The 13,270-nt window shown below is 47.3% G+C and overlaps 1 protein-coding gene across 4 annotated transcripts in view; it reads right to left on the bottom strand.

The window, feature by feature from the left end:
• The window catches only part of LOC111844923 (cell migration inducing hyaluronidase 1), a 58,168-nt gene that overhangs the window by 11,428 nt on the left and 33,470 nt on the right, over positions 1–13,270 (bottom strand). For all 4 annotated transcript variants that reach the window (XM_023813840.2, XM_023813839.2, XM_023813842.2 and 1 more), the window contains exons 7-14: positions 12,907–12,977; positions 12,069–12,164; positions 11,444–11,565; positions 10,842–10,989; positions 9,246–9,437; positions 2,618–2,787; positions 1,724–1,933; positions 907–1,112 (exon numbers count right to left, since the gene is read on the bottom strand). In XM_023813840.2, coding sequence (XP_023669608.2) covers positions 907–1,112; positions 1,724–1,933; positions 2,618–2,787; positions 9,246–9,437; positions 10,842–10,989; positions 11,444–11,565; positions 12,069–12,164; positions 12,907–12,977 — 1,215 coding nt within the window. The remainder of the gene's footprint in view (positions 1–906; positions 1,113–1,723; positions 1,934–2,617; positions 2,788–9,245; positions 9,438–10,841; positions 10,990–11,443; positions 11,566–12,068; positions 12,165–12,906; positions 12,978–13,270) is intronic.

The following is a 13,270-nucleotide window of genomic DNA, read 5'->3' as shown; positions in this document are numbered from 1 at the left end:
GGAGAGAAATAAACATTTTTGTGGGAAACCTGCACTCAGCATTCAAAAATAATAGCTCACATCTGCCGGTAAATGATTTGTGCAGCAAAAGAGAGCCACAGAAGTGATTCCCCCACATCTCTGCAAGATGACCTCAGATTCTCCGATTCTCCTACTGTGCCCCTGATGGACAGGCTGAGGACGGGAACAGCCTCATACCTAAAGCTGGCAGAGAAGCACAGAGCAGCTAAGCCTTCTGTAGGGCATGCTACACATCCGTCCATCCCTCCATCCATCCATCCATCCACCCACCATAACTGAAAATCCACTGTCAGAACAGTCTACAATCTATCCCGGGAAATATTCAGCACAAAGCAGAGGACCTTAGTTGCTCTCTGGATACCCAGTTAAGAAGCTGCTTCAATGTCAAACTGCAGTACCAATTTGCACAATTTTCTCCACCAATCAGATTCTCTGTCTTAATGTCATGTCTTAAAATGTCATGTCTGTATGTTTATATGTTTTAGTATTTATATGCTATTTATTACTTACTTTTCATTGCACTAAAACCAACGAGAGCAATATTTCAACTCAGGGTACGATTCCACCCATCATATAAGACAAGCTGACAGTAAAAGACAGCTTGACTTTGACTTGACTTTGGAAACCAGAGTACTTAAAGAAATCCCAAATAAATATTGTGAGAGCATGCAAACCAGTCACACACAAAGCTGGGGACAGGAATCGAACCCACAACCCTGGAGGCTACAGTGCCACCCACATGATACAGCTCAAAAATAAAATCCAACTTAAAGCTCTTATTTTGAGAAGAAAAAACAAATTGATCTCAGAAATTGAGAAATCTCAGTTTGCAGCGTCCTTATGAGATTAGCACCAGTGAAATGCTGAACAGCTATCAGGGCTTGCCTGCAGTCCTGGCGCGGGTTGGCCACGTAGCCCGGGTAAGCGCCATTGGTGATGTCCCGGCACATGCGGCTGTCACGGTCAGAGGGCAGCAGGGTTCCCGCCTTCACCATCAACCCCAGGCAGTGGTCGAAGGTGTTCCTCTCCTCGGGACCGTCCTCGGTGAAGAAGCAATGACCCAGGGCGTCATAGCCTACCACGTCCTTCACCTGCAGGCGACACAGAGCCAGTGCGGCTGCGAGTCAGCGGGGGAGGGGTACAGATGGCCGCGGGGGGCAGGGGGGGGTACGATGGGGGGGTTTGCACACTCATTCTAGCGAAGAAAATCAGCCACATGGGGGGAATTAATCCGTTTAGTCAGATCACCGCGGTTGGCTTCGCAGCAGCCTGTGCTACGCTGGTGGCCGATCTGAGGTGGGCCGCGATAGACACCCCAACCAGCAAACACAGAAGTGCTTCTTCCATCTCGCATGATTCTCATTGGCTTTCGCTGCTGCTTGCCTCCTAGATGGATGATCTTATCAGAAGCAGCAAAGTTTGAATCCTGTCTATGGAATTCGACTTGATGCACTCAGCGTCAGTTTCCCTCCCATGCCATGATATCTGGCCCATAAAAAGTGAGTGGAGATAATAAGCAGCACTGGGATGACAGACGCCGGCCCCGGGTTCGAGGCAGTGTGCATACGCACTGTTTATAGTTTGCCTGATTGAGCTTTTGATTGACCCAGACAAACTGATACTTTAGCCCTTGTGAGACGTCGGGAAGTGGCTGCCACCAGTCGTGCAAAGTGCTTCACGTGACACGGCATGGCACACTCACCAGCAGCCCGTTGGTGCCGTGCACGGTGACGCAGCGGGAGAAGGTGTGGTGAATGGACAGGTCACGCACATAGGTGGGTGGGTCGTAGCCTCCACGCTGGTCCACGTCACCGTTCATGTGGAAGTGCACGGGGTAGTGCCCCATGGACTGCTGGCCCATGTGCTGGAGCTCCACCCCCTCCACGTGCACTGCCCGGAATCCGCGCTCCACCTGCACACACACGGCGGGAGTGCGTCACCACACTGCCCCCTGGTGGAACTCCAAGAGTCCCACGCCTCTTGTTGCTGAAGACAAGCATTAATAATTTATGGGACCCTGGGAACAACTGGATCAGAACCTGCCCCCAGAGAATCTGAAGAGTCTTTTACAACAGATACTTGGCTGCTGACAGATAGTCCTGTTTTCCAATTTGCCTGTGAGGTCTTTAACTGATCCAGACCTAATAAATCTCCCTGTTTCAGCGCAAGCTAATGAAACGAGGACAAACAAACACACGCACAGGGATCCCGTCATGGGGTTGGTACAGACACCCAGCCCGTCCTGGGGCCACTGGGCCCTACAGCCTTTCGGAGACGTCACCACCGGCATTTTACCGTCCTACAGCCGCCCTCTCCGATTCGAGACCGTCTTAGTTCATATCGTTATTTATCTCCTATACTGATTCTTTCGCCGGCATCCACTCACCACATGTTTAAAATCAGGTAGTAATGAGGTATGTTTTGAATCACAGCGCATTGCGACAGGATTGCAAATCCACCCAAGACCCCCCCCCCCAACGGCCTACTGGATCACACGTTTAACACCTACACATCGCTGTCGGTCCCCCCCTCCTGAAAGCCAGATGCGGCGGGCAGGTCCTGACCCAGAGCCCCTCAGCCCGGCTGCCTGACCTACCTTAAGGTGTCCGCCGAAGGTGTCGAAGCTGAAGAACTTGCAGGCCTCGCTGCCGTAGCACTGGGGCTCCATCTCGCCCCGGATCTGGATGTTCCTGCTGAGAAGGCCCACCTCCGCCCTCATGTCCACCCCGTCCACCACCTCGCCCATGTGTAGGTGGGTTGCCTTCCCTGCAAGACATCACAAACATGGAGGTAACCAATGGCAGGTGAGTTAAACGAGTAATAAAACCAGTTAGACCCTGCAAATCTCACCAGCTGCAAGTATGACTTTACATGATTTCTCAAACCTAGTGACTGATGTCTCCCCACAACGACATGGGGAGAACATGCAAACTCCACACACATGTGACCCAAGCGGAGACTCGAACACAGATCCCAGAGGGGTGAGGCAACAGCGCTAACCACTGTACCAACCTTAACATGCTAATTCGTACTTCATTTGCGGAACAAAGGTTAAAATGCATGGCAATTTCTTCTATTTATTCATTTATTTATTCTCATATCCAGTGTTGCCAATTTTGAGATTTTAAATTCGAGGCATTTACATGTATGTAACAGTTTTATTACCTTGTAAATAGTCTGTAGGTTTTGCAAACTACCCCAACGCTTTGATACAGCTAGTTTTAGGCTTATAATGAAATAATACAGAATAATACAGATTTCTTGAATGAGCATGAGCGGCACGCAGGATGCGTAAGTTGGCAGGAGATAAATAACGATATGAACTAAGACGGTCTCGAATCGGAGAGGGCGGCTGTAGGACGGAAATACATGCGTATTTCCGCTGTAGCAGCTACTGATTGCCGCACGTATCGCTGTTAAAGGTGAATGTTATGTACGTCCCTGGCTATAACTAATATTATAACGAATGTAATAAAGTAAATCATCAGATTATTTCATCCGAGCCCAGATAAATCGTCAGGGGTTCCCAGCTTCAGCGTCGATCGCAAACGCCAAGGGGGCAGGCGCGCTCCCGGCTGTGCGTTCGCGGCTGATGATGACGGTTTCGTTCCGGTAACCGGGTCCCTGCAGCGCTGACACGGCTGGGCGGCACCGGGACGGCGGCACGCTCGGAATAAATTAGCTGCTTTGAAGACCGATGATTAAAACAATCCCGGCCGTCTTGGGATGGAGAGTTTTGTCGCGGCAGGTCAAATAATCGGCGCCGGGACGAGCGCCCCTCGGGTGGAAATACCGCGCCGCGGAAGCGCTGCCATCCTGCCTTGATCCGTCTAACAGATTCACTTCACGTTAATTACAAATAATTCAAGAAACTCAACGCTTCGGATCAAGCTTAATTTACATACTTCAATTATTCATAGTTGGGCCTGCCGTATGGCTGATGAATGGATTGATGCTTTGCCTGAAACGGAAACAGAGGCTGTTTTCCTTATTCTTCCTGCGGTTTTCTCCCGGTTTTCATCATTTGTCAGTAGACAGGTGCCCGAGTTACCCCAGTCCTCAGAGCTGAAGCTGTTTTACGCCGCTGTACCTGTGGGGACTGAGACCTGAGCTCTGACCCATTCATAGGTGGCTGGATTCTGGTATTTCAAGTGCTTTTTTTCAATGGGTGATATTTTTTATCATGAACATGTACTGTGAATTGAAGAATGTTAAAACATCGAGGCACATGTAAAAAACGGGGTTGATGAAATATGAAATCCTGCTTTGTGTAATGCTGCTTTGAACAGCAGGTGGCGCGGTTAAAGGCAATGATCCTACGCCTGCAACCAGCAACAAATCCCACAGGAGAACCTGCTCTAGTACTCTTCAGAAGAAGGTCTTAACCTAGATGACAAAGACAATATTTTCGGTCTATAAAACAGAGTGAGGAGAATTTGTAATTTGGGTAAATGTGTCAGTGTACAGCAGCAAATTTGTACTTTGAAAATCAGACCAATCATGTCATTTTGTGGGTGTGTTTGTAATTATTACAGATCTCCCCAGAATGTGATTAAAAAAAAAATCCTGTGACTTTTTATCTCATGGGGACATTTTTTCGGTTCCCATAAGGATAATCTCAATTTTATAAAAGTCTGTGAATAAATCAAAAAATTAAATGCCAAAAGTCTTGTATTTTGTTGGGTTGCTTATGGTTAAAGTTAGGGCTGGGTTGGTGGGTTAAGGTTATCATAGTTGCGATTAGGGTTTTGCCCATAGAAATGAATGGACAGTCATCACATAGATGCGTAAACAAACGTGAGTGTGTGTGCGTGTGTGTGTGTGTGTGTGTGTGTGGTGGGGGGTGAATTCCACAAATATTGCATGGAAAAGCAGAACCATTAAACACAGGTGTTCTTCACACACACTGTGTTTGAGACTGATCTACTGTATATGTTCAATGCATAAACACACTCAATATGCCATATGATCCCATCCAAAATAAATTGCACTACTAGCACTGCATGGCCCCGTCATTATTTTACACAAACGGCAGAAAGTACAGCCTCATTCAGGCATGTATCAGGCTGAGGACGGTTCTGCACGCACAGGATCATATGATAAGCTGGGTTGATATGCCTCATCACAAGGGCCCTGATTCCCCATCAATAAATGTGCACATTCCTCAGGAAGCTAATTACTGTGGCGGCGGTGCGAGGCGATCACTTCTGACAGGCCGTTCCTAGGGGAGACTCATCCTCCATTTAAATGATGACGTCCCCTGGAGCAGGAATCTTCTGAGGCATAATATTAAAATTCTAAATCGGGTGGCGACATTACCCTCCACGGTGCATGTGACCGTCCGGCAGCATTCGTGGAGACCTCATCCCAATCCTACGAGAGGCTAGTCTCGCCGCGCGGTGGATGGATGGCTCTCTGATCCACCCCACACAAACGCCTCCGCCTCCCCAGTTATTCCTCTACTAGGCCTCCGCATGAGATCTGGCCCACAGACACGTAAACCACTAGTGAGAAGGCGTCCAAGGCTCATTTGGAACCTGCTGGGGAGGAAACTGCTCTCCGTCGCTTCCTCGGCCCGGTAACCCAGCAGTCGAGGATTCGGCTCCCATGGCGTTTCGCCCCATCTTCACAGCTCCTACTTTCACGGTGAATCTCACCATCCCGGTGCAGGTGAGGGCTGTACACTGTCAGAAAAAAAGATACCAATTTGTACCTTTGCTTGTCACTGGGGCTGTACCTTCAAGGGTCTGCCAACTGTACCCTAGCTGTAGGTAAATGTACCTTATAAGATAAAGAGATGAATTATGAGGAACATTTTTGTACCATTAGGGTTACATTAATGTTGTTTGTACCTTGGGGATGTTCCTCAGAGTCCATCTTCATACCTTAAAAGGTACAATTACCTCCTGCTAAGGTACAATTGGCAGATCTTTGAAGGTACAGCCTCAGTGACAAGCAAAGATACAGTTTGGTACTCTTTTTATTTTTATTATTATTGTTGAGCTGGGGAACGTGGGCAGGGGCGGCCACCACCGATGTCACATTACCCCCCTCCCCACCTCTCCCCCCAAAGAGCATTCCTAATCGCAAACTGGGGGAGATACTGGAGCCAATAAGGGACCAGGAGGCATGGATTAAATTCGGGTCTGAAGAATTAAAAGCAGAGTCACACACCGCCGAAATGGGAAACCCTCAGTCAAGCGTAAACCTGCTGCACGCGATTACCGACGACTTTAAGACCAACTGGCAACACGTGGAAACGGGGAATACGGGTCCTCAGGTGAAACGTGTCATTTCAGACAGGCTCCTGGCCTTTAAGATGCCCTCAGCCACGTTCCTCTCCCCCTAAAATTGTAACGGTAGGAATTTGAACATTTATCACAGGCGATGGATCTCCAGGAAATCCTGGCAAGATCTTAGAGGAGACGCAGAGTAGTGAGATATGAACTGCATTATGTTTATCTGCTGAAAAAAACGCCGTCCCTGCTTCCATTCCATGGTGCTCAGATCCCTGATAAGCCCAAGAAAGGGATTTTTCAGTCTTCAGAAGACAATCCATGAAGTAACACACACAATACTAATCAGCCTCAAGTACTCATGCCATGTTTTAATTATGAGTTGTTAAGGTGACACGCACCTACACCTCAGTATTCAGTATTACAATATTTTTTTTAAAATCGCCCAAATCTCTCTTCCCAGCTTATTATTTTGCACACATGAAAAAATAAAGCCAATAGACTAAAATCATCAAGGCATGAATTATTTAAAATAGGTACAGATATTTACTTTTCACCAGAACATCTTATTTCATTCACTGTAGGGTTTCCCACCAACTGCCAGCCAGTGAATTTTTAAAACCCTTTGTGTTTACGCAGCCCCCTACTGTTACAGTGGAGTCTAATTCTGCGCATGAGTCCTATAATTAACTCCACCCCCGCTGTGGGAAATTGTTTTCATTATATGTATTGGATGCCCCCTCCCACCTGTAGCTACTGCTGGGAGAATAAGGATGGAATGCATGCGTAACAACCCAAATCTGCCAGCAGGGGGCGTGTGCTGTGTGCTGTAAGGCCACACAGGCAAAAGGTCAACCGATGGGCCGACGGTAAGCCACTCCAATGGGCAGAGTCTAACAGCAGGCACCTGGCTAATCTGATTTGCTGAGATGAAAAAAAAATCAATGCTTCTTTAGAGAAATACCTAAGAACTCAAAGGAGGCTTTCACGCGGGTGTGGTTGTTTTCACAAGTTACACGATAATGGCAATATTGCATCAATCGCCCGTAACATCAAAAGGCAGAGATAATGGGAGATTGACCATTTACGCTTAGTCTCTTGTATGGCTGCACAATACATTTATACAGCTAAATATGAGCAGCATTTAACAGGACGGGGACATTGCTTCCTTTTGCTACATCAGGGCTGCCCAAGCCTGCTCCTGCAGATCCACCACCCTGCCCGGCTTAGGTTCCGTCCCCTAATTTATCACACCAGATACAGATAATCGGGCCCTTCTCTAACATATCAGTATAAGAGTCAGTTATGTTGAAGCTCAGCTGGCTCTAATACTGAGATATTATTGAAGGGTCTGATTATCGGAATCAGGTGTGTTAAATTAGGGCAGCACCTAAGCTACACAGGGCTGCGGCCCTCCAGCTCTACAGTTTGACACCCCTGTGCTACACCCATGGTCCCTTCAGAAGATCTAACTGCGATTTGAGATCAAGGGAAACTAATCTGCTTTTTGGAGAGGGGGAGATGATGCTTACAATGTTAAAATAACATAACCTAAATCCCATAATTATAATTACCCATTATTACAAAGAAATTACCATGCACATGCAGTCCGGGGGTGTGGCAGACCAGGACGTTCTTCCTCTAACGGGCTTACTGTCAGCTGACCTGATGGAGAGTCAGGCCAGCATGGAGTGGGACTGAGCTCGACAGAAAGTGAGAATTTAATAAATCCACCAAGCTACCAATGTGGAATCCAGACTTCCTGGATCACACTGAGCTGAACTCCACTGCCTCCCTGTACGCCAAAGTCTTTCATCGGCACACGGAGGCTTTTAAAGTTATGCAACAGTTGCAGAAGTATTACTTTATGTGTGGATGCGCTCAGGCAGAATGTACTGCCTCTCGGCGAATTCGAGAGTCCTCACCTGCCCGCTGTGGTCTGGCTCACAGTTACACAAGCCGCCCCCCCCCGCACCCTGTTAGCCGAGGCTGACTCCCGGATTAATCCTGCAGAGCCCCTGGGTTCGAATAACACGCGGTGACCCATAAACCGAGTTCAGCTGCGTATCACGGACTAACCTACTTTCCGAGCCCCGTGAGGGTTCTGGAAACTGTGGAGAACCCAGAGGAACACCGGCTTCCAGAACCATGCTCCAAAAAGGGAGCGATACCACAGAGCATCAATAAAAAGAAACAAATACTTGACATGGGAATTTAAACCAAATAATTTCAATCAAAAACACAAAGGGGAAAACTCCTTTCTTAGCGATTTGGTGAGGCGTACAAACCCATTCGCAAAAGGCTTCCAAACATCACATTCCTCCAGGAATTGGTTCCTGTACCAGCATGGGGGGGGGGGGGCAGACACATATGGGAGTGACCTTGAAAAATACACCATCACTTTCCCTCAAGCGGTCAGGAGAATCCCTCTGGCTCGAGACAGTAACCTTCATGTAATCAAGCCTTTTTTTCCAAATATATCTTAGGAAGTCCTGGGGGGCAGGGAGGCTGTGTCATCACCCAGCCGGAAGCCCTCCGTCAATTCCCACAGATCCAGCACTCCAGGTTACCCAGTAAAAAAACAAAAGCGAATGAAATACAATATTTGTATGAACTGCAGGCTATCAGCTCTCAGTTCCATCTTGATGTTTAGCATCAAGATTGATTTATTCATCAAATTCATGTTCATCACATTCAGGTTCTTCTTCGGTTACACTGAATATCCAGACAGGCAGGGTGACACGCCTCTTATGAGAAAATTAAGGTTCTGAAAAAAATCACCTGTAACCCGTAACCATGAATGTTGATGGGCCCAAAGATGGAAAACGAGTCTGACTTCGAAAGACACTATATGTAGGCATAATAAGCTCACTGAAGTATAATATCAAGATATTTAATGGTGACAGTGTTATCCTCTCATTGTGTACTCGAGTACAGTCTCTGAAATGCTAAGAAACAACCCTTCACCAATCGATAGCATTTGCTGACCTTGGACCTTGACCTGGTTGGGCGCACAGGCAGGACAAGGGAGGACTGGAAACTCCTCAGCCTGATGCATAGAGAAGTCCGTGCTGGATACCACCACCGTGTCTCCGGCTCTCCAGCTGCTGCCATCATCTGCCAGCTCCAGGATACTGCTGTTGGAGTGCGTGTTGATGGTGATGGTAGCCTGTGGCCTCACTGCAAGCACGTGCACACACACACACACATACACACACAGGACAGCGCTGTTGAGTGGGTGGGGGTGTCCGTGACCCCGTCCTGTTCCCGCTGTATCTCGCTCTGACGACAGTGCGCTTGTTTACACTTACTAACTCGGACGTAAAACCATAAAATTGCCGCATCTAATCAAGAAAACAAGGAAAACGTCAACGGTAAAAATAAACAAAACTTTAAATACGCAGTAATAACTGGTGCCTTCAAATAAACTGCTGTCGTCTGACGATAATGCCTGTATCAATTATGAGGTATGTAATGGACTGTAATGAGAATCCGGAACTTTCTGAGAAGGGCAAGCAATGGCGCAACCTAGCCTATCTAGGCCTCATGAGAAATGAGGTCACCTTGCTTGTAGTGAGGGACTGCAGTACATTAAAAAAACAGTCGTAGCAGTGAAGGTCACAGTCAGCATCACGGAAAAACAAAAGCTGAGAAATAAACACGCGTGCGGTTAATGTGAACCTCGAAACTCCTGGCACATCTGATTTACGGCACCGCAAATCTCAGCTTGGAGGGAAAAAAAAACAAGCTCTGCCTGTCCTTGGCTTCCGCAACAGTGTGTTACCTGATCTTATCGCTTCCCTGAAACCCAATAAAAACTTATCTGTGTCAAAAGCTACAAATATACATTTCAGCTGTGTACAGAATTTCCCTCTTCCTGGTGCCACCTAGCTGAACTATGTGAGGTCACCTTGTAGGTAAGGGGAAATCAGTGGCGTAGGTACCATCACAGGTAGAAGGTTCAGGTCCAGAAAGTACAAATCCAGACCAAAAGTTTATTTCAACCAACCAGTTGAGTATAAAGAGTCACATTCACATAATACTCAACTGGTTGGTTGAAATAAAATCTTGGTCTGGATTTGTAGTTTCTGGACCTGAACTGTCCACGATTGGGTACCATTGTTTAAAGAGAATCCTCATCCACAGACCTGTGCCTCCGCCTAAGTACCTGTGAACTTGTGTGATTCCTAAAGATCGCAGGCTTGAGCACAGACAATCAAGCTTCCTGCCTCTGCCCCAGACAATAAAGCAAGCTGCCTCTAGAGGTGGACAGTTCAGATCCAGAAAATACAAATCCAGACCAAGATTTTGTTTCAACCAACCAATTGAGTATAAAGAGTCACAGTCACAGAGTACTCAATTGGTTAGTTGAAACAAAACCTTGGTCTGGATTTGTATTTATCTGATTATATTATATTTATATATATAAAACCTTATTATATCTGAACTTTCCACCTCTGCCTGCCTCTGCCCCATTAATCATGTTGGCTGTTATTTCGACTGCAGTTGAATGGGTGAAAGTACTATTCTACCAGAGGGGGGCTGATAAATGGTAGAGGCTGGGTGCTCACTTGGCATACGTACCGAGTTTCCCACAGAGAAAACGTACTCTGTAGTCCTGACACATCCCATCTGGCTGATCTTTATTGAGACACACAAATCCATAGCTCCTGTCAATCTTGTAGAAGATTTCTCCAGTCAGGTTGGAAGGCACCCCATCCCGGGTCCCCACCTTTAGTGAAGGAATTCAAAGCATCAGTAGGCTTCCTCAGAGCAGCGCAGGGTCTGTCCTGTCCTGTTACCCACTGCAGTCAGCCTGCCTCATCTTCACGGCAGACCACGGCATCACCCACACGTGTGTGGGCAGAGTGCTCCACGTGCTTTTACTTTTGTTTAGCTCACAAAACAGCATGCACCAATTCTCCACATAAGAGTGTATGAGAAAGAATTCCTAAAGGACTCACGTTGGTGTCTGAAGGACCATGCACATGATGGAAGGTCAATTGAATTTTATATTCAAGGACGTTTTGACCCAGACCTCGATATTCATCTAATGTAATGTGATTGGACAAAATGTCCTGAGGCGGTACACATCCTTGCAGAATAATCTCAGCACTGCTGAGCAGCACGGTGGGCTTTTGCAGGAAGACCGGGGCGTGGTGCTGGCCTCATTGGTCGAGACCCACCTCAATGTCCAGGGGACTGTTGCAGGTCCGATCGGGAAAAGCCTTGTGGATGTCAGCCAGTTTCTCCCAGTCCCCAGTCCCCCTCTCGTCGTCCCGGTTGAACCAATCGGTCCACTCGGCCTCTATAGGAGACGCATGGCACGAGTTCCATTTTACCCTCCAAATACAAGATGCCACTGAGATCTACACTCAAAGCTTTACTTCCTCTCAATTTGACCCCTCTTAGTCTAATTGCAAACAATGATTGAAGGGCTTTCTCCCAAACTCTCGCTCGTGACGGCAATCACAGAGCACAGCGAAATTACACCGCCTGCCTGGGTTTCATCAAACGCAAACACAGCGCACAGCACTCAAGATTCCCCCCCAGCATCATAAATGACCGTGATAACCTTCAGGAGCGAGGAAAACACAGAAAAACTAGACCATGCTTATGGCTGGAAATCAAAAGCCTATTTTTCATGAGGAAAACCAGAAGAGGACAATCGTTCCTTAGACAGTTATTATATTACTCTTGAACGCCTACTGTCAGTGGCACTGTGAAAAGGTTTGAAATAATAACAGGAAGGACCCACATCTCTGTGGGTCCCTGGAGCTCTGTGGTTTCCAAACTTGTAGCTGGGGTTACCTTGCATCCACTGGCTGGTGGCAGTGATGGTGAAGTGGTCACCGTACACCGACTGGAAGACACGTGAACTTTGAGCTTCTGAAGAAGCCTTGGTGCCTGTTAATTTCAGCACACCAGTAAGTCAGAGAGAGGATTTATGTTGTAACATGTCATTATTGTCTATAGATGATTTTAGCTCTTCATAACAATGCTTAAGCACCCTCCTCCTTGTTCAGTAGTCAACCTCCAAACCCTTGCTAAGATTTGCACCATCTAGGTAAAAACTATCCAGTAACCTGAAACGAAGTTTGGACAACTTGGGTACTGTGTCTCCTGGAGAATCTTTGGGTACCGCTGGTTTGACTTTGTGTTGAACAAGTAGTTGCTCAGGGAGCCCCAAATGAGGCACATTACCTGCATTGTGAGGGAGCATCGGTTACGATACTACGGCCATGTGGCGCGTTTCCCTGAGTGTGATCAGGCTCACAGGATCCTCATTAGGGACCCGAGTGGCTAGACCAGGCCAAGGGGACGCCCATGTAAGACCCAGCTGCAGCAGGGAGACGGCCATTTCTGGTGGGTGGGACTGGACCGCATGTTGGCTTGGGGGGGGGTCGCCAACTGGGATCTCGAGGTGTTTCGTCGTGTGGTGGCCATGGCAACACACTGTATCAGTGCATGCTCCCCAACCTGACCTGACCTGGTAAAAATTCAACTTTCCAATCACGCTGCTGTCTACTCCCCTAAAGCCCTCCCTTCTCCTCACATAGATTGATTAAGGAACCTTCTGGTCACATGTGTGGCTCCTTTAACCAGCATTCCATACTTTGCGTACTAGAAAAAGCATGCAGGACTTCACCTTGGTAGATGGCGTGATCTTCCGTGGAGGATGATGAGTCTCCTTTGACTGTAATGAAGGTCCAGGGGTGTCTGTTGAGGGAAAAAAAGGATGAGAGAGAAAAGGAGGGAAAAATTCTTCACTTGACACCTTACCTCTGATTGACTTTTGTAGGAAATGTAAAAGTCTGGAATACAAATGTTTACAAATACAAACCTCAAACCTCAAGATCTGTTTACATTTCACACCTGATTCAGATTACATTAAATCACACTAAAAACACCAGTGATTGTTTGTTCACATGCAGGCTAACTACACAAGCAAATTATGTGCATGAACTTGTGGATTTTACACCCATAATGCAGTGAGGGACCTGTTACCCAGC

The sequence above is a fragment of the Paramormyrops kingsleyae genome, chromosome 11 (assembly GCF_048594095.1).
Source record: "Paramormyrops kingsleyae isolate MSU_618 chromosome 11, PKINGS_0.4, whole genome shotgun sequence".
In the NCBI taxonomy this organism is placed as follows: domain Eukaryota; kingdom Metazoa; phylum Chordata; class Actinopteri; order Osteoglossiformes; family Mormyridae; genus Paramormyrops; species Paramormyrops kingsleyae.
Note: the sequence above shows the minus strand (reverse complement) of the source record. Positions and strands in the feature narration are given on the sequence as shown.